The sequence below is a fragment of the Saccoglossus kowalevskii genome, chromosome 4 (assembly GCF_978046115.1).
Source record: "Saccoglossus kowalevskii chromosome 4, keSacKowa6.1, whole genome shotgun sequence".
Classification (NCBI taxonomy): domain Eukaryota; kingdom Metazoa; phylum Hemichordata; class Enteropneusta; family Harrimaniidae; genus Saccoglossus; species Saccoglossus kowalevskii.
Genome location: NC_140644.1, coordinates 43,272,798 through 43,300,193, shown reverse-complemented (window position 1 = coordinate 43,300,193; position 27,396 = coordinate 43,272,798). Strand labels below are relative to the sequence as shown.

At 36.0% G+C, this 27,396-nt stretch overlaps 1 protein-coding gene and 1 long non-coding RNA gene across 2 annotated transcripts; one reads left to right on the top strand and one right to left on the bottom strand.

The window, feature by feature from the left end:
- Positions 1 to 1,548: 1,548 nt before the first annotated feature.
- LOC102808466 (uncharacterized) lies at positions 1,549 to 2,673 on the bottom strand. The gene is made up of 3 exons (XR_438472.3): positions 2,589 to 2,673; positions 2,125 to 2,208; positions 1,549 to 1,955 (listed from the first exon to the last, which is right to left on the bottom strand). It is a non-coding gene; the product is annotated as an uncharacterized LOC102808466 (long non-coding RNA).
- A 1,618-nt stretch (positions 2,674 to 4,291) lies between these two features.
- LOC100368686 (RING finger protein 150-like) lies at positions 4,292 to 19,854 on the top strand. Its single transcript, XM_085498155.1, has 7 exons — positions 4,292 to 4,879; positions 10,965 to 11,212; positions 13,171 to 13,242; positions 14,657 to 14,739; positions 15,060 to 15,156; positions 17,301 to 17,547; positions 19,374 to 19,854. Exons 1-7 carry the CDS (start codon positions 4,471 to 4,473, stop codon positions 19,388 to 19,390), a joined length of 1,173 nt encoding a protein of 390 aa, XP_085354281.1. The 5' UTR covers positions 4,292 to 4,470; the 3' UTR covers positions 19,391 to 19,854.
- Positions 19,855 to 27,396: the final 7,542 nt, after the last annotated feature.

Sequence of the window (27,396 nt, the reverse complement as noted above, 5' to 3'; positions counted from 1 at the left end):
GGCATTCCACTCACTATGCATCGCTCCATTAATGCCTAGGTACATTCCTAGAATCTATGTGACATTCCACTCACTATCCACCACTTCACTAATGCCTAGGTACATACCTAGAATCTACGTGACATTCTACTCACTATCCACCACTCCACTAATGCCTAGGTACATTCCTATAATCTACGTGACATTCTACTCACTATCCACCACTCCACTAATGCCTAGGCATGGTCTTGGAATCTATGTGCCTTTCCACTCACTATCCATCGCTCCACTAATGTCTGGGTACATTCCTAGAATCTGTGACATTCCACTCACTATCCACCACTCCACTAATGACGAAGTATATTCCTAGAATCTATGTGACATTCTACTTACTATCCAATTATCCACCACTTCACTAATGCCTAGGCATGGTCTTATAATCGATGTGACATTCCACTCACTGTCCACCACTCCACTAATGCCTAGGTACATTCCTAGAATCTATGTGACATTCCACTCACTATCCACCACTCCACTAATGCCTAGGTACATACCTAGAATCTACGTGATATTCTACTCACTATCCACCACTCCACTAATGCCTAGGTACATTCCTAGAATCTACGTGACATTCTACTCACTATCCACCACTCCACTAATGCCTAGGCACATTCCTAGAATCTATGTGACATTCCACTCACTATCCACCTCTCTACTAATGCCTTGATACATTGATGATTTTACCAAAAAAATGTAAAACGAATAATATTGAAGATGAGGAGCACTTAATCCTTGACTGTTTTTTCTTTAACGAAGAAAAACTATATAACTGTATAAATATTTTTGTAACAACAAACAAAATATCAGAATTTATTAAAATTAATAATTGTAGCATGCACGTAGCAAAGTATCTGAAAAAAACAATCTACAAAACAGTAATTTGAATGAAGAGGGGTAGAACGTAGGAAAATAATATTGTTTTGTAATGTAACATTCTATTCTTTCCCAAATTTGTTGCTATGTATTTTACCATACAGTGTCCTCGAGCGGTACACATGTGTAATAAGTTCTTATTAATATAAACCTCTCTTACATCATTGTAATAGAAACGCTAAATGTAGAACGGTCGTACGGTTCAATAATTTACCATTTTGATATTTAAGGCAATGCTTTTGAACAAATCCATACTAGTGAATCGCACTTGAATCTGAGCAGTTTTCGCTGCACTCTAGTTACACGTAACCCTCGTGAAAATGGTCAGTTTGTTGAAATTTAAAATTCTGTAGTTCAAATAAATATCCCAAACAATGTTTCTACGAATATTGCAATATTTGCAAGGAATAGGGAGGTAGTGGGAGCAGTCTACATAGATGATTCTGCAGTTTCATTCAAAGTAATATAGCTATTGATATTTTCAGCTAACAATATCATATATCAATGTATCATCCCAGTGACAGAAACACATCTTGTTGTCATGTATGTAATCACCATAAATTTACAACGAATATATGTGTTTATTTTTTACTTATTTAATGATACTATGTACAAAACAAGAAAAACAAAAACAAATGAATTAATAAACAATTTATTGAATATAATAGTGGCGTTCACGTTAGAGATCTCGTCACGTGCCGAGACTCAGAACCGAGTCGGCACGTGCCGAAACGTGTGTGTGTGTGTGTGTGAACGGAAAAAAATCGATCTCAGTTCTGGTAGATGCTCGGGGTCGAAACTGGCACGTGCCGAGATTTGCTCTGCACGAAACGAAATCACGATATCATGGTGAATTTAAGAGAACATATTCCGATTCATACTAGTATGACATGACGATGGAAGAAAGTGCAGCTAGATATGGTCCGATACTGTAGTTGTGGGTCCCTTTCATGCAATGAAATTAAATAACACCATGGAGGCTTGACTTGAGAGTTACTATCACATAACCATGCGTTACATGCGATATGACACGATACGATTAACTGAAAGATACACAAAGAAATCAATAAATACAGTACTCAAATATTCTCAAAATACAAACATAAATATCCATAGGCATATACATGTACAAGTCACACAAGAAAATTTAATCCAATAAAATATAATGCTGTAAACACAGTAAGTATAATAGCATAAAGAACCATGTCTCACCGAAACAATTTCCCAACACCTCCAATGGAAGGGACTAACATCAGCTTGTGCTAACGGCTTGCTTTACATAACTGTCCTTCAATACTGGGAAAGCAAATAATAAAATATTGTCTATAAACCAGAAACCACTAGATACCGGTAAAATTCTATAGAATATAACAAATACAATATTTCTATAGAAATATTCTATAGAATATAACAAATACAATATTTCTGAAGACATAGAATTACAAAACTATGCATAAATCAATAAATCAGACGTAAAATACAGCAAATACCCTCACTAGTGAAATCAGTCAGCGTAAACATATGCAAATGAGTCGCGAGCGATAACATAACGTACCGAGCAGAAGTCACATAGTTGAAACAATTCAGCAACAAAACCTCTCAGAAATATACAATAATGTCAACTGTATACTAAAAAATGAATTGGAAAACATAGTAGAATAACAAACTGTACATACCAGCGTGCTTTACTTAGCGCCGCTCACTACACAACAAGTTTCTCTGATCAACGAACGGCTGACTCTGCACGAGACCAGGTCAAACAGGTTTATTCGGTGTTATTTGCTTACAAACAAAAGCCTAATCCCCATCTACCAAAGAGGGCGCTCTACCGCAAACTGAACATAAAGAAATTTGGTCTCAACAGTAGTAATGAATAAAATGAATAAAAACCGTCGTTAGCAATGCATATTTATTTGTTGGTGAAACCGGTATTATCTTGCAATGCTACATCGACGTAAAAAATAATGATAACTCGTAATAAATACCACAATAGCGTTAACTGAACTAAACATACATAAACATACAATTGTGCTCCGGACGTCGGAGTTTAAACTCTTGCATTCTGCGAGAAATATTTCACCTGTACACATTGATTTTAAAAATATTTTTGCTCGCACGTATACCTTGTTTTCAGATGCATTTCTATCGAGCGAATATGGTACCATGGCAACGGTATGTACATGAGAAATCAAAGATACTACAAGATTGATTTTCTCGGAGAAGCGGCCTTTTTCCACATACATATGATTGAACTATATTTGTACTGTCTTCTTATATACGTACATTTTAAAATAATATGAATATTACGATTTTTACGATTAAAATACTACCAGAGGTACATTACTTGGGGTTTGCAACGCACATAGTACTGTATGGTGACATCATGTCAAGATCCCATTCAAGTCTCATCTCGTAGTTAGCGAGACTGATGCTACTACCTTCTGACATGACATAGGCGGTTTGTAATAAAACAATAAAACACGTATTACCACATTCATAGTGAAAAAATGTATTACATCGAAAAGATACAGAAAATATAGTTATCGTAATCCGTCATATCGTGAGCAGCTATTTTGATCCACCTGGACATCCCAGTATCCTAGTTACCTCGGGCATGCGCATTCGCATTTTTCTGAGTTGGAACGCTTATGCGAGCGCGAGATTGTAACGGGATCTTGGTATCATGTCACCGTAGTTGCAAACCCCAAGTAATGTGCCTCTGATACTACTTATCTTTGATGTATTTTATCGTTGCGCTTTTCAGAAAATGGAGCATTAGTCGCTGCATTTTTGGATAAATTGCATTTGTTAGCCTCTATATATCCATACAAGCGCCCATAAACGTTACAAGTACATACAGATATAGAGGATATTCTGCTGTAGTTTATTAACCAATCGTAAAACCATCACCCGTCTTTCCGGACCTCTATGATTATAATACAAAAAAATTCTAATAGGGGTTGGAAATAAAATAGCAACATTTTAATAAAAACAATACTGCTTAAGACTACAATGTTACAGTTACCATGAAGAATAAAATTAACTATAAATATAAATAAAATATTCTGTTATGTGCTTCTGATGCACCTTAGCAACCAGTTCTGTTCAGTCTGTTATCAGTTTAATGCTTGAAAGAGTCACAGAAGCGTGTTTGTTTAAAATAAAACAGTCTGTGTTGCCATTGTGACATTTATGAATGAGATCGCGTATAACTTCAATGTGATTTCTTATTGTTTCATACGATATCTTGTTTGATTTTGTTTTTGTCACGCTATTTCCGCTCTGAAGTTGGTGGCGATATACTAAAGTATAGCATTATTATCCATTCAGCCAATGGTACATTCTCAAACCCCACACGTGACCAATGTTATTTAGTGCTATTTAGAGACCGCCATTAAATTTTAGGCGATCATGGTTGTTCTGCGTTTATTGTACCAATTTCTAAGGTGTTTTGATGAATATTATTTTTTTGTTTGGAGAAACTAACTCTTCACCAGCGTGAGAACTAAGTTTCGTCGATACTGACGGTCTCGATTGAATGTTTTTTCGCGAGGGAAGATGTGGAAGCTATCATGGACAACGATTTCATCGTTGTTTGTTGTTTGGACTTTCCCCATAGTGAACTCTGAAGTGTACGCCGAGAACGACATTCAGTGGACAACAGCCTGGGTGAATATTACATATAAAGACCCACATACAGGTCAGGTTGTGTCAGAGAAACACGAATCTGGTCGTTATGGCTCGCAGTTAATTCAGAATGCAAAAGGATGGGTTGTCCCCACGAAACCCAAATATGGATGTGCGCCATTACAGAACGATTTCACAAAAGTCTCCCAGCCATGGATTGCGCTAATCAGTCGAGGAAACTGTACATTTACCGATAAATTTACAAATGCTATCGCTCACAATGCGTCAGCGGTTGTGATTTATAATAGCGGTGATGAGCTCCTGACGATGTCGTACCAAGGTATTTCCCTAGAATAGTCTTTTAAATTTGTTAATATAATAATAATATGTTCTGTACGTTTGTATTATTATGGCTGTAGTAGAACTCTGGTCATTGGCGTGTGTCATACGCCCATTTTAATTGCACAAGAAATGAGTGCAATAATTCAAGATTATACTCTCTTTTTTTTTTTAATTAGGGTTAGGGTTTGGTGTCCGTATATTTAACAGGTTTCAGTGAAGTTCAGCATGATTTAGGTTTAGGATTTGAAACATATTGTTAAAATAATAATTATTTACCAAACTCTGCACCCCTCATCTACATCAACACAAAAACCCTGTACTCCCTGGCCCCATCTCCAAATATTTTCTCTAAAATAGTGACTCAGTATTACCTGATGATAGGCAGAGAGTGAATGATGTAGTCAGTTGTCAATATACAAGGAAAATTGTAACGTATTTTCCTTAAACAGCAGTGAAAACAATCATGTCTATTAATAGAAGTCAAAATAATGTGTTTGCATATACGTATGATGTGATTCAGTGTGTTCTTTGAGTGAGTGTCCCTTGAGTGTCCCTAACACTTAAGACAAAATATGTCACTTATGTTTGTTAAAGATTAAAAGTCTCATAATTATGAAAAAAGAGTTTATATTTGTACGGTAATTGGTGGAAACTAAAGGTTTAAGAGTATGGTAGAGTTTTGAAGATGTTTAAAATGCTTACCTGGTACTGTAAAATACTTTATTTTTGCTAAGAATTAATTTTCACTGTAGGAATAATTCTGTGAAAATAAAATCCAGCGAATATACTGTTTTCATATATTTTACATTCAACTTGTCAAAAACCAGTGAAAATAAAATCCTTACAAACACTCAAAAAATATTTTCAGTGAAAATTAATTCCAGCTAAAATAAAGTATTTCAGAGTAGTTAATTACAATCTGTATGTTACATTTTTTTTATCTTAGCATGTGGGTAAACCATATAAACCACTGCAAATAAAAATGAGCTAAATCCTACTTAGCTATATAAAAATAAAATATATATTTAGTTACAACTTACCATATGTGTAGATATTCAACCCACTCTTACAATGCAGAACATAAATAATTACCAAGTATGCACATTTTACTACAATATTATTTATATTCAATCAGAATTTACAATGTAAAAGTTATTAGGGTCTGTGGGAAAAAGTTTTAGTCAAAATCTTCATTACCGGGGGTATTCTCATTTTGAGTGTGTTTGATCAGAGGCAAACTGTTGATGTAAAGCTATCTTTGCCATGTTATCTGTACTATTTCACCTGCAACAACGTCCTTTGACCTGATAGGTCAAGTCTGTTATTATCTAATCCGAATGCTGTGTTGTACCGGCACAATTTTCTATCAATTTTCAAAGACATTTTTGTAATGCAATGTGAATTACAACTATGTCTTGAGGTGCATTGTATAAGCATGATAATTAGTTTCCCCAACAAACATTGTGATACAATAACTACAATAAATGTAAATACTTATAGCCAGTCAGTGAATATATTATTATCCATGGTCAGTTTTAGTGCCCATTTCTCTGTCAGTTCATATTATGTGGGGAAAAACATTTTTGAAAGTCTGCCAGATTGCGGGTTAAAATATGAAGAAATTAGTAAATCAATAGTGGCATTTTTTTTCTACAACAGCATTTCAAAACTTAAGTCAGTGGTTTGTCATTGATCTATCTATACCTTATGCATGACGCTATGATCACCGTAACATTGTCAGCTGATGGCATTGCATTGAACGGGTATTCACCGCTGCTGTTGCGATCATCGATCCCTGACTTTTTGGTTTAAAAATACACAAACTTATAATGTTTTGTTAATTAAAACGATTCATTGACGATTATCATAGAAATTACATCAAAATCAAAATGTTGTTTTTAAACATCACGAAAAAACATGCACTCTGCGCCACCATTTTTCTTACCTCGATCGGAATCCTCTTTGTAACCCAGCATGCATACATGTACAATGTAGGTCATGATGTCACGATATGCAGGGATCTCGCCAGCCTAACGTGAGTGTCGGTCGGTCATGAATATTAATGAGCTATATGAATATTAATTAGCAATGAATATTAATGAGTTCGATCGTAGTGCAAATATCTTTTGGAATTAGACATTATGTTTCACAATTTAGAAGAGTTTGAATTTAAAAATTAAATATATTCGAAATGCAAATGCTGCAGACTAAAAAACAGAAACAAATAAATTATTGTTTGCAATATTAATGTATATTGTAAAAAGTTAAATAAAACGCATTTGAAACGTTTCAGCCAGGAATATTTTCATGATCTTATTTATTCAAAAAATCGACCACGTAATTATTTGGAGTATTGTTGTAACTTATTATTCGTACCATCAATTTCTAAAACGTATATATATTCACAGTAATGAGCGATCAAATAAAACTTCCGAACTTTCAAAGTTACGAAGTGACATAACTTACTTCGCTATGTTATACACCAATTATACCAATAATTCCTCTTTCTCAGTCATGATGCCAAGCAAAAAATGTTACTTCGTTTTTTTGATAAGAAATAAATGTAAAATTTAACTTAGTTTTATCGGGAGTGGATATTTTTGATCACTTGATCGCCTCGGTGGCCAGCATGTGTCCTTCGACCTGATGGGTCAATAATTCCAGTAACCAATCAGAATACCGCATGGTAATGCCGGTAGAATCCGAAGTTATCTGAATGGTAGTGATCATAAAAATTACATTGCGGAAGTAAAGCGATGTCCAAGCACGATGTGTTGACATTGTTTTCAGTTGAAAACTGCACAATGGTTATCGAAAGAGGTGATTAGCAATTTTTAAAAGGTAAAATAGGTCTTGGGAAAAAGAGTTTTTACATAAATCTTGTTGATAACAGTTCAAATGTATTTTACCAAATCACGCAATAAATACGTTGATTTTTTTCTTGAGTAGCGTAAACTGTCAGATTGTGAACTCCGCTTTGACCATGTTATATCGGGGTGGAATTGATTTTGAAAGAATTTTAGCTTTCAATCTAAAAACTGTATCACAGAAAGTATTTACTTACAAACAAAGAGATGATAATTTCACAAAATTGACTAGCCGCTACGTATCGTGCGACTAGGTCTATTGTTTACAAATTATAATCTATGACTGACAGGATGCTTGTCGGTCGGTACATAATTATAATAACAATCGGACAATAGTCCTGGCCGGAAGCATTTCCATGGTGGACGCTCATTTTTAGTGCCGGTCGGGCCGACCACCGCCGTCCAGCGTGGCAAGAACCCTGGATATGCGTTACATCGCCTTAGGGCAAGGACGGTAGGCATAATAAATAGACAGGGTATGACTTATATATACATGAACGATTTATTTATTTCTGTATTCATAACAAAACATAAAAACATAAAACATTTAGCATTTTACACTAAAATAATGATGATTAAGTTATTTGGCAATTGACCGTCAATTACAAATACCACAAATAGGACAGGATTTCAAGAATCGCGGGCGAAACGAAAGCAATGTGGCTGTTTGTCCAAGCGACGCGGACCCGCTGTGCTTGAAATACCAAAAATTCGTTTCAGGGCCGATTTCTTTATCAGATCAGTGGATGCTGTGAGCACAAGGCTCCCTAGGTTAGCCACAGTTAACATATGAACACCTTAATAATCTTGTGTTCACACCAGCCTACGTGTAAATGTTGTGGCTTTTGGATATACGCACAATAGCGCTGATACCATAGTAATTTGGGTGACCATATGATACTACCTTTTGTGTATATTTCAATTGAGCAATAATAGTTAACACAATTCTGGGCCAGTTCAAATGTCAGAATGATGTAATACATGCTTATAAACTTGTCAGAACCATGTTGTAACCAAGCAGCACATTTCAAGTTTAACAACGTATAGAGATCAATGTACATGTAACAACTTTAAAAGTCAACACACATTTACTTTCAAATAAACGACTGTATAGATACGTTTTACAGTTATCGGACGTTATTATTGTCTATAATACTGATAAGTCTAATGAAACCAGTTAAATAGATCTAAAATTAGTATGGGACATTCTTTATTAGAAATTAGATGGAAGATATAATTAGAGCCATCTTTCAAGTCGCCTATTTTAGTTATTTTCTGATATCAGAAAAAGTTTGATACTAAATCTAATGGTTAGATCTTATAAACTTTATTATTAAAATATTACATCAATTTTCATTTTTAGATAATCTATTATTGTGTATATGTATCTTGGGTAGACCTCTCTTAGATTTGTTCATTTTGTGATGATATTTTTAATTCTCTAATTTTGATTAGTATTTTTGCCATTGTTTGGTAAAGTGATATTTTCGACTTCTTGTTAAAAACCACAATCTGATTGCTTTGATACTATACATATTGTTCATTTTCTAATGATATCTTCTGTTCTTTAATTGAAATGTGCATTGCTAACAGTGGAGCTATCTCAGCTGACAGGCTGCTTGTTGTAATGTGCATTGCTAACAGTGGAGCTATCTCAGCTGACAAGCTGCTTGTTGTAATGTGCATTGCTAACAGCGGAGCTATCTCAGCTGACAGGCTGCTTGTTGTAATGTGCATTGCTAACAGTGGAGCTATCTCAGCTGACAGGCTGCTTGTTGTAATGTGCATTGCTAACAGTGGAGCTATCTCAGCTGACATGCTGCTTGTTGTAATGTGCGTTGCTAACAGTGGAGCTATCTCAGCTGACATGCTGCTTGTTGTAATGTGCGTTGCTAACAGTGGAGCTATCTCAGCTGACAGGCTGCTTGTTGTAATGTGCATTGCTAACAGTGGAGCTATCTCAGCTGACATGCTGCTTGTTGTAATGTGCGTTGCTAACAGTGGAGCTATCTCAGCTGACAGGCTGCTTGTTGTAATGTGCGTTGCTAACATTGGAGCTATCTCAGCTGACAGGCTGCTTGTTGTAATGTGCGTTGCTAACATTGGAGCTATCTCAGCTGACAGGCTGCTTGTTGTAATGTGCGTTGCTAACATTGGAGCTATCTCAGCTGACATGCTGCTTGTTGTAATGTGCGTTGCTAACATTGGAGCTATCTCAGCTGACAGGCTGCTTGTTGTAATGTGCATTGCTAACAGTGGAGCTATCTCCGCTGACATGCTGCTTGTTGTAATGTGCGTTGCTAACAGTGGAGCTATCTCAGCTGACATGCTGCTTGTTGTAATGTGCGTTGCTAACAGTGGAGCTATCTCAGCTGACAGGCTGCTTGTTGTAATGTGCATTGCTAACAGTGGAGCTATCTCAGCTGACATGCTGCTTGTTGTAATGTGCGTTGCTAACAGTGGAGCTATCTCAGCTGACAGGCTGCTTGTTGTAATGTGCGTTGCTAACATTGGAGCTATCTCAGCTGACAGGCTGCTTGTTGTAATGTGCGTTGCTAACATTGGAGCTATCTCAGCTGACAGGCTGCTTGTTGTAATGTGCGTTGCTAACATTGGAGCTATCTCAGCTGACAGGCTGCTTGTTGTAATGTGCGTTGCTAACAGTGGAGCTATCTCAGCTGACAGGCTGCTTGTTGTAATGTGCATTGCTAACAGTGGAGCTATCTCAGCTGACATGCTGCTTGTTGTAATGTGCGTTGCTAACATTGGAGCTATCTCAGCTGACATGCTGCTTGTTGTAATGTGCATTGCTAACAGTGGAGCTATCTCAGCTGACATGCTGCTTGTTGTAATGTGCGTTGCTAACATTGGAGCTATCTCAGCTGACAGGCTGCTTGTTGTAATGTGCGTTGCTAACATTGGAGCTATCTCAGCTGACATGCTGCTTGTTGTAATGTGCGTTGCTAACATTGGAGCTATCTCAGCTGACAGGCTGCTTGTTGATAATTATTAATGTATGATTTTCTCTTGTGTCAATGACACGCCAGTGAATTAGCGCAACTGCTTGTAGTTTGTATCATCAGTGACGTTTTGTATTGGTTTAGAGGACACACTATATCTATCTTATGATTTACCTGCTTACATGTACACACTGTTCTTCTGATCTATTCAATCTTTACTTTATGAAATAAAACTTTTGTATTTCTAACTTGTTAGGTGACCTGACAGGGATAATGATCACATCTAAAGATGGGAATGCTATAGCGGCTTTAGTTGGCAATGGAACTAAGGTCTTCATGGATATCACAGTAGGAACAAGAACAATCCAGAGGGTGGCAGTCAGCAAAACATCAGTTTTATTTGTGTCAATTTCGTTTATTGTATTAATGGTCATATCATTAGCCTGGTTGGTGTTCTATTATATACAAAGATTTCGCTATGCCCATGCAAGGGACAAGTCTCAGGTTAGTGTCAGATTAGTGTTTATAGTTAAGTAACACAGTATATAGTATGCAAATATTTAGTAAATGAATTTAACTAAAGTTTGTTATTTTCTATGATCCCTAAAATAACTTTTGTGTTGTGCCTGTACATGTATATACACATTTAAAGTGCCTGTGAAATGGCTGCTATTTTCACGCCTAAAATTATCAATTGATACATAAATATTATATAATTTTTATGTTTCTAAGCATAAGTATTTTTTTTTAAGTGAAAAAATGTGTTTTAAACTCAGTCTACGGAAACTTTATTTTTGTGTATTTTAAAACGAGGCTCCTCATTAGTTTCTCATTTGCATACAGAAATTCCCCTTGTGACGTCAGAAGGGGAAGTCGCTGGGCAGCTTGCATTGCCGATACGTGTAAATAAGGCAAATTTTTTGTGCTGTTTTCTCGTCTTTGACTGAATTGCCACTTATGTACTTGTTCGTCGAAGAAGAATGGACCATAATGAACACATACTATCAAGTTTGTTGCATGGGGTTGAGTCAGATGCGAAATATGTCCGGTCTGGTGTAGCTAGTCACCGTGGTCGTCACCGTCACCGGAGCACGTTTGTACACTGTCGCTGGACTCCGGCATTGGACAAAATCAAATTTGACGCCTGAATCGTCTTGTTATTTAGCAGGTTACTAGACACTATTGATTTATAAAATAGAGAAATAATTTAAAAAATGACAAAACACGGTTACTAAATAAATGACTGGCGCGTTGTAATGGGTGAACGCGTCGGGTCATGGGGGGGACAAGTGCGTGAATGGCGGCGTTTAATTGGATAACAAAAATATTGAGAGCGACTTGCATACAGACAAATTCAGAGTGGATTTAGCGTGATTTTCATGATTATGACATCATATTAAAAAAATACATTGACAGCTCAAGCCCGGATTCTTATTCCGTAAATTATTACGCAGATCAAGCTGCAAGTAAAGACAACAAACTTGTGAATTCGACATTCAACACCAATAACCGAACAATTAGCCTGCGAAAATGAAAACAGCCTGAGGGCTGCGTAATTTCCTGCTTCGTTTTCGTGTCATTATCACAATTACTGTTGCCTTTTACATAACACGGGTGGTCTCTATAAAGCGATAATCAGGATCGCAAAAAAAATCAAATCATTTGAAACACATACTCGACGTCTCTCTCCCTTCTGAAATTCGTCTCAGTGATCATGGGCTGGTCCGGAATCTATTTTTTCGAAAACGTTTTGTATTGTCGGCGTTTCTCGTTAAAACCTAGTTGTTTTGTCATGGACAAGGACAGTTTTTCAAAAAAGAAAGAATCTGAGGTGAAGTGGACACTGCATATGACGCTGTTAGGAGGAAGTCCACCCCAACCTTTTCTCGTTATTTTCACGGCTTTCGTCCACCGATTTCGCACCTTCGGATCGATTGGAAACGTGTAAATACTTACACTATGACTATACGCTTTACTGCAACCGCCCACAACACAGCGTTTAACCATCATAAATGTTTATTGTGAAAACAACTTCTAAAAATTCGCTCTCTCAAAAATTAAATAAAATAGACAAATAAAAAAACGCCGATTAAAAAATGTATATCGTTTGAAAGTACAGTTGTACGTTGAATGACACAGTGATATAAAAGTACAGCCCAGGGGTATGGCTTCCTCTCATATTTTTGCATTTGGTGGCGCACTTTTGGCGAGAGTCGGAAATCCGGAAACAGTCGACCGTTTCAGGTTAGGTGGGCGTGGCTACAGCACGGGTAATATCTCAAATTTACTTGGATACGAGTAATCATTTTCAGCAAAAAAATCAATAATTGCCCATTTCAGTGGGGCACAGATCTAAAATGGGAAGCGTGTGGGTGGGCATTGCACAGGCACTTTAATACTTGTACCCATAGTGATTGTATATCTTTATGTAACTCGAATATGTCAATATTTGTGATTCACAGAAGCGCCTTGGCCGAGCAGCTAAAAAGGCTATCGCAAAGTTACCACAGAGGACTTTAAAAGAGCATGACCCAGTAAGTATAATTATCATTCATAATGATAATTTAGAGATCTCCAAATGTTGATACAGTGGTACAGATCTCCTGACTTCTTAATACAGTGGTTCAGATCTCCTGACTTCTTAATACAGTGGTACAGATCTCCTGACTACTTAATACAGTGGTACAGATCTCCTGACTGCTTAATACAGTGGTACAGATCTCCTGACTTCTTAATACAGTGGTACAGATCTCCTGACTACTTAATACAGTGGTACAGATCTCCTGACTGCTTAATACAGTGGTACAGATCTCCTGACTTCTTAATACAGTGGTACAGATCTCCTGACTGCTTAATACAGTGGTACAGATCTCCTGACTTCTTAATACAGTGGTACAGATCTCCTGACTTCTTAATACAGTGGTACAGATCTCCTGACTGCTTAATACAGTGGTACAGATCTCCTGACAGCTTAATACAGTGGTACAGATCTCCTGACTTCTTAATACAGTGGTACAGATCTCCTGACTGCTTAATACAGTGGTACAGATCTCCTGACTGCTTAATACAGTGGTACAGATCTCGTGACTGCTTAATACAGTGGTACAGATCTCGTGACTGCTTAATACAGTGGTACAGATCTCGTGACTGCTTAATACAGTGATACAGATCTCCTGACTTCTTAATACAGTGGTACAGATCTCCTGACTGCTTAATACAGTGGTACAGATCTCCTGACTGCTTAATACAGTGGTACAGATCTCCTGACTGCTTAATACAGTGATACAGATCTCCTGACTGCTTAATACAGTGGTACAGATCTCCTGACTACTTAATACAGTGGTACAGATCTCCTGACTTTTTAATACAGTGATACAGATCTCCTGACTTCTTAATACAGTGGTACAGATCTCCTGACTGCTTAATACAGTGGTACAGATCTCCTGACTGCTTAATACAGTGGTACAGATCTCCTGACTGCTTAATACAGTGGTACAGATCTCCTGACTGCTTAATACAGTGGTACAGATCTTCTGACTACTTAATACAGTGGTACAGATCTCCTGACTGCTTAATACAGTGGTACAGATCTTCTGACTACTTAATACAGTGGTACAGATCTCCTGACTTCTTAATACAGTGGTACAGATCTCCTGACTTCTTAATACAGTGGTACAGATTTTATTATACTGCAGAATTGTCATTTATAGAATCTTTGATGTCGTTGATAATTTAAAGATGCTGGTGATGACTTTATCTATCACTTCTAGTCAATAAAATTCCCAGTGTTGTAATACCTGCTGGTTCAAACAATTTCCTATTATGACATTTTCAATGTTGCAGTATTGCATGAATGTCTCACCAATTTGTGATTCACAAAGTACAGTGATGAAACATGCTATGACAATTGTGTAGTCATGATTATGATAATGTCTATGTTTTTTACAGGAAACATATATTGATGCTGAGTGTTGTGCAGTTTGTATAGATCCTTACAAGTCTGGAGAGGTAATCAGAGTATTACCTTGCAAGTAAGTCAATAATTAGATTTCATATACAGTTGTTATTTTTTTATATTTTCTTACTAGGTGTTTCAAAATGCAGGAAGTTATGGGTTGAAACAAAAGAGCAAAATTACCATGGTTATGATTGTTATGTAAACTAGTACCAGTGCTATTGTCTTTTTCAAGGATTATACTGAAATATTCAATGATGAACTTGTTATTTTATAAATATAGTTTATATTCTGATATTTCAGGGGGTAATAATCACCTTTTTTTTGTTGAGAAAAACTGATAATTAAACATAACTGAAAACAAAGGTAAACTTAAGTAATTGTGTTTGATTGCAGACATCTTTTTCATAAAGCATGTGTTGATCAGTGGCTAGTTGAACACAGGACTTGCCCTATGTGTAAATTAAATATATTAAAGGCACTAGGACATGATGTAAGTATATATTTCATCCTTCACTGTTGCTTCTTCACTCAAGAAAGAAATACCCTTTTAGAAGGCTAAATTAAAAATGTGTAATGCAACTAATCGAAATTTTATATTCACTTGCATATTAAATAGTAGTACTGCACTTGCAAAATACTTAAAGAAACACAATTTATAAAACCTAATTGTAATACGTATTTTATATATATATCCCTTAGTTTGTAATTTTGAAACTTTTATTTTGTATTTTTTTTTCTTACCATACAGCACCCACAGATGGTGCACTTGTGTAATAAAGTTATTATTACATGGTTAATCCACACTACTCTATGGCATTTAGTTTTGTAAACAGTCAGACACTGTGTGGTCATAGTGCAGAAATATTATCATTTTTATCAAGAGTTCATCAAGTGTACATTCTGATTTGAAGTTTTTGACTCCCGTGTGCGAAGCACAAAAGGGAGTCTTTGCAGTTACCCTGTCTGTATGTCTGTATGTATGTATGTATGAATGTATGTATGTACGTATGTCACTTTTTTTGTTCCACCGTTATCTCAAGAACCACTAATCAAATTTTGGTGAAACTTGGTACATAGATGCTCTGGGATAATGCGAAGAGTTGATTAGGTTTTGGTAAAAATCTATGAATATTAATTACCTAATTTGCATGATAATTAGCTGATTTTTAGCTCTTCCAAGACTGTTCCACTGATATCTAAAGAACCACTCATTGGATTTTGATGAAACTTGGCACATGGATGCTCTGAACTAGTGCGCAGATTTGATTAGTTTTGGGTAAAAATCTATGAATATTAATTATCTAATTTGAATGATAATTAACTGATTTCAAGCTTTTCCATGACTGTTCCACTGATATTTGAAGAACCACTCATTGAATTTCAATGAAACGTGGCACATGGATGCTCTGAACTAATGCGCAGATTTGATTAGTTTTGGGTAAAAATCTGTTAATATTATTAATTACCTAATTTACATAATGATTAATCAATTTTCGGCTTTTCCACTGATATCTCAAGTACTAATCATAACATTTCAATAAAACTTGGTACATAGATGTCATATGACACTGCACAGACCTGGTAGTGTTTAGGGTAATATCAGTACATATTAATTACCTAATTTGCATAATTAATTAATTTTCAGCTTTCGATATTTTGAGTAGTAATGATCATATTTCAATGAAACTTGGTACATAGTTACTTGAGGACTGTGCAGAGACCTAATTAGTTTTTGGGATAAATAATTGTGCCTATTAATTACCTAATTTGCATAATTAGTTAATTTTTTGCTGTTCTATGGCTGTTGCACTGATGTCTACAAACCACTCATTGGATTTCAATGAAACTTGTAAAGAGTACCCATCACATTTCAATGAACCCAGGACTATATACCATATTAGTTTTTGGTAAATATTTAATATGCTTCTTAATCACCTAATTAACATAATTAATTAATACTGTATATCTCAAGTATTGATCATCACATTTGAATAAAACTTGGTACATAAATGCTCTAGGGCAATAGACAGCCTGATTAATTTTGGGTTAAAATCTGTTCATATTAACTCTCTAATTAGCATAATAATTAATATTTTTTGGGTTCTAATCACATTTCAATGAAACTTGGTACATTGTGCAGACCTTATTAGTTTTACACTTAAATCTGTTCATATCAGTTACCTGATTTACATAATTAGTTTTCAGCTATTCCATCAATATCTCAAGTACAAGTAATTTTGAATGAATTTTTAATGTGTCTTCAATACTCTGAGCACACGGGAGTTCTTTCTAAGCTTTCTTTGATTATCTGATACAATGAAAGATGTGTTTTTGTTAAAATATTCTTCCTGTGTTTACTTGCAAAGACAGGAATCAAATTGCTACTTTTTTATTGTGGGTAGAAAATTTATTAACCATCAATGAACTTTTTCAACAAATATAGAAAATTATGTGTTTTTTGTCTGAAAGTAGCAAAGAAATTGTAGGGTCATTTACATGTTCATGTTTGGTCTGTGCAACATGCACAACACATATAAAATACACTGTTAAATTTTAACATTAAGTGCTGCAAGGAGACTGTGGTGCTTAAAACAGAAGACACTCTCTATAAAAAAATGATTATTATTTCTGTAGAATCAAGACAGTCAAGAGAGCTTAGCAATACAAGTAGAAGTTGTAACACCGGGAGGTTCTACTAATGGGAATGAAACTGAGGAAGAAAGTCTGGGAAATGATGACCAAGGCGTGGTGTTTGAACAGAATAACACACAATCAGAAGAACCATGCCAAAATGCTGAAGCCGCTACCACAGAAAATTTAGTCTGTGTTTGGGTACCGGAAGAAGGATTCAATCATAAAATTTGCTCAACACCAAATGCAGGTTTGTTAATTGTTGTTTTCATCATGTATCCTAACAGACTATTCAAATGAATTTAAACCATTTCATGAGAGCAGTTATCTTTATTCACTAATCATCTGCTGCTCATTGTTCATGTTCATTTCTCAAAAACTCTTAATTTGGTCATTTTTGGTCAAAATTGATATGAAACTATAAGCCAGATTGTGTACTGTACATATAATAATAATAATGACATTTTCGCTTAACTATCATCTTTCAAACCGGTACAAACAAATCTTCTTTTGTTGGCCTAATTTTTCAGACATAGATTTGATAGTGTTGACAGGTTACACCATGGAAACCATTTTATCCACACAGTGTATAAACATGCATTATTACAATATACATGCCATCTTTGGTTTATACTATGTATTTAGATATGAGAACTATTTTCATGCTACGGTTTTCAGTTCTCACAAACATTTAAATAATTTTGACGCTACTGAAACAAACTGGTATTTCCTACCACTACATCTACTATTTTGATAACTTGTTAACACAGTCTGTTCCGTTCCAACGTTTGCCATGAATTAAAATTTACAAATAAAATAACTAATCTTCTTGGATGTCGTAAAATACATGTCGTAACGTTTTTTTCGTTGCTGTCTTTATTGAAATTTTATTCTGAATTGATTTATTCTGAACTATTTTTGGGAAAACAAAGAAGGCAGTATTGAAAGCATGGATGAATAGTTTAAAGAAAATAAAATATCATGACTCCCCCCATGATGGCGAAACATTGAAAACTAATTACCGTACTTGACCGCGTTAGCACCCTTGCCCGGTCAAGCGCCCACTTTTGTGCAATTTTTATATTCGGGATCACATTCGGCAAAGCGCCCACCACTTCAAAATGCCACTATTTTAAAACTTGGTCTTTGATCATTGCTTAACGAATACTGGTAATCGTTTTTTATATCATGATACAGCGTGGATATCGACCGCCATGATTATGTTGTGAATGCGTAGACCACGATAACCATGCGTAAACTACGCTTCGACAATGACCTGTTAATAAAAGTAAAATGCAGTAAATATTTCATGTTGTATTCAGTTTACCGATAATAATTGCTAGTTACCATTTTTTTTTTAAAAAACCATGTCGTTTATTCGCCGAAATCAATTTCAACAGATCATACTTCGACATCAATAATTCACTTCCGCATTGCATTACCTGGGAGTCTTTGGGAATTTTCGAAGACTTGCGTCAATACCACACAGCATTTTGATTGGATAATAACAGACTTGACCAATTAGGTCAAAGGACGTTAATGCAGGTCAAATGCAAATACATCACGGTGGAAAGTGCTTTTTATCGAGAGTTTGCGTACGATCTGACACATTCGTCAGTGGCGATAATGATGATGATTTTGACTTTGACTGTGTTTCAACTGACTCAAATATTTTTAATCTCGTAAATTTGGGTGGTACGTAATTAATATTGTAATAAAATGTGCATATTTGACCATTTCTGTTTCTTCATTGTAAGAGTCAATGACGACGCCCCTAATTTTGTAATTTTATTTTCCCTCAAACTTTCAAAGACGTAATATCCTCCTCAATCTGTCACGGTGAATTAAAATTGTCAGTTGCACTCTTTTACCAAGGGGGGTGCTCGGGTAAGCGCCCACCCCTGAACAATTCAGATTTTATGAGTTGAGGACCCTGGGCGCTAACGCGGTCAAGTACGGTAATTATTTATTATAGTGTGACCTATGACGAGTGTACCAAACTCAACCAAAATTACATTTTTCTAAGCCATGTCTCGAAACATACCAAACTTATTTCTTGTATGTTTTATTTTACAGATGGTGATAATATATAGGTGCTTGGCATATTTTGCTGTTATGGTTATTGGTTGTTACAATGTAAACACAGTGGTCTTTATCCTGTGAATCATCACAGTGCAGTTGACTGCTTGATTTTCATAATATTCACTGTATATACAACATGATATTCAGTGTCCATATAGTGTACTGATTTAATATAGATGCCAAAATATATAATTTATTAGAATGAGAATTTGAAAAGTGCATCATGCCAGATATGAATTATTATCAACTATCCCTGGTACATACTGTAAAATTTTGTTTATTTCGTGAGAGACCAGTTTGTCGCCCTAGAGTCATTAGTGAATTGTAATCATATTATTTCTGATAGCCTTGAAGAACACTTATGGTATTTGCTCTGTTAGAAGTACATGTAAACCATCAGTTGCATTTATTACAAACTGAATAGATGTACAACTGTCATTAACATAAAATACGGCATGTATACAAATTTAGGTAAAACCAGCATTTCATCTAGCAAGTGCTTTCCCTGGACGATTGCACAGCAGTAGTGTAAAATTTGATTTTCATTTCACACGCTATGAAACTAGCTTGTGAACGAGTTTTGTGTCATTTTGCTCAACTTATTTGCCTTTTCTGGAAGCAAAAATGGTTGCTGCATACAGAAGGTTTCTTGGTCATTAGTTTTGTCACCAGTATGTATTTGCTCAAATTTGGTTATTGAGTGAAATATTTTATACATATGTGCAGTTCTGCTGTGCAACAGTGATTTCCTCGGTTTCAGATGACTGTTACCGTGAATTATTTTTTATTATAATGAATTCCTCACATGTGTTTTTGATGAGCAGTTTTGTTTACAGGAATTAGATGTTATTCAAGTTTCGGGGAAATACAAGTTTAATATTTTTTCAATTGCTATACCTTTTAAATCAGCTGAAAAATGGTTTTGGAGATGCAAACATGCTAGCGAAAATGAATATCATTTGAATTACAATATTTCATGCCAAGACTTTGAAGACGCTGATGAAAAACATTTACTTTTGATAACTTATTTTGATGTGTGCATTTAAACTGTGGTCAGCTGATCAAATAAATATACCTTTGCTGAATAGACTGTGTGTGATCTAGTACTGTAAAAAAAATATTATTTTCACTTGCAATTTTTTTTGCTAAAAGAATAAATCAGTGTAAATAAAATCAAGTGAAAAAGCCTTTTTTTTGTATTCTAAATTTAACTCATCAGCAGCAAAATTTAATTCCACCTAGAATATATTTTACTGTTTGTAATGGCTGACTCTATAAAAAGTAAACTGACAACTAATAAATTCAAATGTAATCGGATATGTTGTAGGATTTATAGCTAGTGATGATGTGCCTGATTGACTGTCTTCATTACATGTACATGTATTTTGTTTATAATTTAAAATTGCATGAATGATCTTTCTTTTACTCTTTATTCAACTTATTATAATAAATCCATATTTTTATATCTGAACATCAATAATATTTAACTTGGTTAGAAGAAAATTGTTTAGTATTTTGGGATTTGGATATTTTAGTAGCTTGGGATATCCCATGGACACTATGTGAGGAGCATCTCATACTGGAGACCTTGAGATGTAACAGGAAAGAGATGTTGTCATGGTTTAGTCTACACATATTTTGGTGACTGTTAATGAAATCCTTCTGGTATATTGTCATCTTTTATATTTCTCAATTGCCATATTTATACTAGTTCCAGTGTATCTATAGAAACACCAGGGACATCAGGCACAGATTAATATTTTATTTTTGATGTATAGGTGTGTTGACTGTACTATTGTTTTACAGTCACACAAGTTTTTTAGCTCCGCTGTCGACAAAGTCGGGACCTTTACAATTTCAACTTCTTCTTCAAAACCGCAAGTCAGAATGTTTTCAAATTTGATATGCAAGTACCTTGGATGGTTCTTTTTCAGATTTATTCATTTCATGTCAAAATCTCAAATTCTCTATTTTTGGTGAATATTTTTGTAATTATTGGTAAAAAGTCCAATTGCTACGATATTGCATATATAAGGTTCGCTCTCAGATTTGTTCATTCAATTCTCTAATTTTAATGATTATTTTTGTTTTGTTTTTGGTAAAAAGTGATATTTTCAAATTCTTGTTGAAAACGGCAAGTCCGATTGCTTTGATACTATACATATTGTTCATTTTCTAATGATATCTTCAGTTCTTTAATTGAAATGTGTCTTGCTAACAGCGGAGCTATCTCAGCCGACAGACTGCTTGTTTTTCACTTGCAAGTGATTTGATGTACAACACCGGTGAATACTATATATGCTGTGCTTTCAGCATCCACATTTTATCTATGGTTGTTACAAATTCACGTTAATGACACAGGAAATGTTTTATTAAAATTAAAAAGAGAAAAAAAAAAGATTTATATTTGCTTCTATCCCCACTTTAAATCCACAAAAGATCTGATTTTTGATTGAGATTTCTTGGCTTATGGAAAGTGGACGCCAGAATGCGTCATGTCAAAATACAGAAATTTCCTTTGGAATAATTTGCAATTTGGCACAGTGAATTCATACTTAACAAATTCCAATGTAAACGTTGGATAGGTTAGTGTAATCTGCCTATGTCAGTCAAGACCCTCAAGAAATTTACCCAAAGTAGTAGCTGGCTAAAAATAGAAAGTCCCTATGAGCAAAGTAAAAAGTTTCAAACTTAAACTAAACTCAAATAGAAAAATGTCCCTTAATAAGGGACTCTCCTGCTTTTTTTTTTTTTTTTTTTTTTTTAAATCCTTTGTTGTCTGCCAACAATTGCATTTTCGACTTCTTAAAAACTAGAAGTTAATTGATTTTATACTTGGCATGTACTAGTATGTACCTTGGGTGGACCTCTGTCAAATTTTTTCATTTTGTGACGATTGGTCTGACCAAGATCTACTAGTACTATGAGCACTCTCTGGCACTCCATCAACACAATCATTTTTAGTCCCCGTTCGGACGCAGTCCGAAAACGGGGACTTATGTTTTGCCCTGTGTGCGTCCGTGCGTCCGTGATCACCTGTATCTCGAACATGCATGGACCGATTAAGTTCAAACTTCACTCATACATCACACCTTATATGGGACATATGCACATGCATTTTTTTCATGATCCGATTAACGATAGCCGAATAGCGGCCATTTTAAGGCCGAAAATGCATCAAAATCGCACATTTTCACCATTCCGGACCCGGATCTCAGTTATGCATGGACGGATTTTGTTCAAATTTGGTACATACATTAAACATAATAGGACCTTGATGCACGTCATTTTTTTTTTTGGATCGGGTTCGAAATGGCCGACTGGCGGCCATTTTGTTTTAAAGAATTCAGTTCTGGATCCGTATCTGAGACATGCTTGGATTGATCGAGTTCAAACTTCACACACACAAGGTACATCATGTCACAAATATGTATGTGCATTTGTTTCATGATCTCATTAACGATAGCCAAATGGCGGCCGCTTTAAGGCCGAAAATGCATTGAAATCGCACATTTTCACCATTCCGGACCCGGATCTCAGTTATGCATGGACGGATTTCATTCAAATTTGGTACATACATTAAACATAATAGGACCTTGATGCACGTCATTTTTTTTTTCGGATCAAGTTCGAAATAGCCGACTGGCGGCCATTTTGTTTTAAAGAATTCAGTTCTGGATCCGTATCCGAGACATGTCTGGATTGATCAAGTTCAAACTTCACACACACAAGGTACATCATGTCACAAATATGTATGTGCATTTGTTTCATGATCTCATTAACGATAGCCGAATAGCGGCCATTTTAAGGCCGAAAATGCATCAAAATTGCACATTTTCACCATTCCGGACCCGGATCTCAGTTATGCATGGACGGATTTTGTTCAAATTTGGTACATACATTAAACATAATAGGACCTTGATGCACGTCATTTTTTTTTTTTGGATCGGGTTCGAAATGGCCGACTGGCGGCCATTTTGTTTTAAAGAATTCAGTTCTGGATCCGTATCTGAGACATGCTTGGATTGATCGAGTTCAAACTTCACACACACAAGGTACATCATGTCACAAATATGTATGTGCATTTGTTTCATGATCTCATTAACGATAGCCAAATGGCGGCCGCTTTAAGGCCGAAAATGCATTGAAATCGCACATTTTCACCATTCCGGACCCGGATCTCAGTTATGCATGGACGGATTTCATTCAAATTTGGTACATACATTAAACATAATAGGACCTTGATGCACGTCATTTTTTTTCGGATCAAGTTCGAAATAGCCGACTGGCGGCCATTTTGTTTTAAAGAATTCAGTTCTGGATTCGTATCCGAGACATGTCTGGATTGATCAAGTTCAAACTTCACACACACAAGGTACATCATGTCACAAATATGTATGTGCATTTGTTTCATGATCTCATTAACGATAGCCAAATGGCGGCCGCTTTAAGGCCGAAAATGCATTGAAATCGCACATTTTCACCATTCCGGACCCGGATCTCAGTTATGCATGGACGGATTTCATTCAAATTTGGTACATACATTAAACATAATAGGACCTTGATGCACGTCATTTTTTTTTCGGATCAAGTTCGAAATAGCCGACTGGCGGCCATTTTGTTTTAAAGAATTCAGTTCTGGATCCGTATCCGAGACATGTCTGGATTGATCAAGTTCAAACTTCACACACACAAGGTACATCATGTCACAAATATGTATGTGCATTTGTTTCATGATCTCATTAACGATAGCCAAATGGGGGCCGCTTTAAGGCCGAAAATGCATTGAAATCGCACATTTTCACTATTCCGGACCCGTATCTCAGTTATGCATGGATGGATTTTGTTCAAATTTGGTACATACATTAAACATAATAGGACCTTGATGCACGTCTTTTTTTTTTCGGATCAAGTTCGAAATGGCCGGCTGGCGGCCATTTTGTTAAAGAATTCAGTTCTGGATCCGTATCCAAGACATGTCTGGATTGATCAAGTTCAAACTTCACACACACATGGTACATCATGTCACAAATAGATATGTGCATTTGTTTCATGATCTGCTTAACAATAGCGGAATGATGGCCATTTTAAGGCCGAAAATGCATCAAAATCACATATTTTCACAATTCCAGAACCGGATCTCAGTCATGCATGGATGGATTTTGTTCAGATTTAGCACAATGTGTTGTACATATGCAGGTGCATTTCGGTCATGATCTGCTTTGAATGTATATGTCACTCAAATATGAACGGAACGGGGACGTGTCATTGACAATGACTTGTTCTTACCAAATTATACTTTGTGTCCAAGTTCTCAATATTATTGATACCTGTGTTTAGTTCTATAGCAAGCCCTATGCTGTGGCATGCATTACCTGATTCACTTCCAAACTAAGCTCCCCTGGCATACTGCTAAGAACCAGTGTGCATGCAAGATTATGTTTGCACATATGTTTTATCGGTAATTGACAATGCCTGCGTTACTTGCTACATGGAGTATACTCAAAAGCACTTTCTCAGACACTCTCCTCAGTGTTAGAACTATTGCTTTTTTTTATTCCCCATTTGTGTTGATAAACATTGATTTTCCCATAATCCAATGCGTTCTTCTAATAGAAATCACAAGTATGAGGTTTGACCTGGGCGCGACTTGCAATAATTACCGCCGGCGACTCATTCGATACTTGGTAACGTCTCAGTTTGTACTCATTGATGCAGCTTAGTAACGTCTCAGTTTGTACTCATTGATGCAGCTTAGTAACGTCTCAGTTTGTACTCATTGATGCAGCTTAGTAACGTCTCAGTTTGTACTCATTGATGCAGCTTAGTAACGTCTCAGTTTGTACTCACTGATGCAGCTTAGTAACGTCTCAGTTTGTATTCATTGATGCAGCTTAGTAACGTCTCAGTTTGTACTCATTGATGCATGCAGCTTAGTAATGTCTCAGTTTGTACTCATTGATGCAGCTTAGTAACGTCTCAGTTTGTACTCATTGATGCAGCTTAGTAACGTCTCAGTTTGTACTCATTGATGCAGCTTAGTAACGTCTCAGTTTGTACTCATTGATGCAGCTTAGTAACGTCTCAGTTTGTACTCATTGATGCAGCTTAGTAACGTCTCAGTTTGTACTCATTGATGCAGCTTAGTAAGTACGTCTCAGTTTGTACTCATTGATGCAGCTTAGTAACGTCTCAGTTTGTACTCATTGATGCATGCAGCTTAGTAACGTCTCAGTTTGTACTCATTGATGCAGCTTAGTAACGTCTCAGTTTGTACTCATTGATGCAGCTTAGTAACGTCTCAGTTTGTACTCATTGATGCAGCTTAGTAACGTCTCAGTTTGTACTCATTGATGCAGCTTAGTAACGTCTCAGTTTGTACTCATTGATGCAGCTTAGTAAGTACGTCTCAGTTTGTACTCATTGATGCAGCTTAGTAACGTCTCAGTTTGTACTCATTGATGCATGCAGCTTAGTAACGTCTCAGTTTGTACTCATTGATGCAGCTTAGTAACGTCTCAGTTTGTACTCATTGATGCAGCTTAGTAACGTCTCAGTTTGTACTCATTGATGCAGCTTAGTAACGTCTCAGTTTGTACTCATTGATGCAGCTTAGTAACGTCTCAGTTTGTACTCATTAATGCAGCTTAGTAAGTACGTCTCAGTTTGTACTCATTGATGCAGCTTAGTAACGTCTCAGTTTGTACTCATTGATGCATGCAGCTTAGTAACGTCTCAGTTTGTACTCATTGATGCAGCTTAGTAACGTCTCAGTTTGTACTCATTGATGCAGCTTAGTAACGTCTCAGTTTGTACTCATCTGCGCAACAGTCTAAGTCGCAATCCTTGTTTATATATCTCGAGCATGCGTGGCGCGACGACTACCGCTCTTTAACATGCAGAATGCTTGGGTTTTCGTATCAAGCATTGTATACATAACATGCCAATAGGGGTTTACGTTCCCGAGAAAATGATAGGGAAATGCCGCCAGACATCCTACCTCTCGCAAAATGCGAACCAGAATACATATTTTCAGTAATACACTCTGAAATTATAGACTCATTTCCAGACACCTTTGCTCAAAAAGAAACCCATTTGTCGGCACACTGAAAGTGTCCCTTCCCGGCATCATAACGAATACGATCGAAATTTATAATTTTGTGTGTGAGAACAATAGTTATAGTCGAAGAGTCCCGTAAACTTGCTACGCCAAAATTATCTGGAGGTAACGGTGAACCCATACAGCGAGTATTTTGCCTACTGTAGCAAATTACCTTCTGGGAATTTATCTGACATATTTTCGATATAAGTTAATAAGAACAATTAAATTATTTGATAGTGTTTGATAACCTGGTTGGAACATCGAACCTAAAAGAGGGTATATTGGTTTAATTTGGTAAAGTTACTTACTTTTGCTAATCAGTAGCAAACTGCGTGAACATGTGAAAACATAACTTATTATTATTGTACCATTGCCAAGATTTATTGTTATTTCTATTTCATAGATTAGTGAAATGTTTATTTTTATTTAAAGCATGTGTTCATATATTAACGCAATGTGGACGGTTATATGCGATAAGAAGCAAACTTTCGGGCTTTGCCCGGAGCATTTAAAAGCAATTCCTTTTCGCAGTGGGTATTCGTGAAGGTGGGAATAGCATACACAGGCGTAGATCTTTAGTCAAAAATCGTATAGGGAAGTTCAAGAACACAAAACAAATGATTGACAATGATTTGCAAAACAGTCCACGAGAAAATAAGGAATTGGTCAGTTACTTCGGCCTGGGGGGGGGTCGGTGGATCAGTAGGGGGGTTATCCTGTTTTTGATTGTGCGAAGACGGGGATCACCCTGTTTTTTATATCATAGATAGGGGGGTCACCATGATTTCCAGAATTCACACACGCGCTCATGCATATATTTTTTTTAATTTTATTTCAGAACAAACGATAAAAAAGTTAATCGTACAAATGTGTTCTTAAGAATAACTATTACCTATATTGCCTATAAATTTGTTG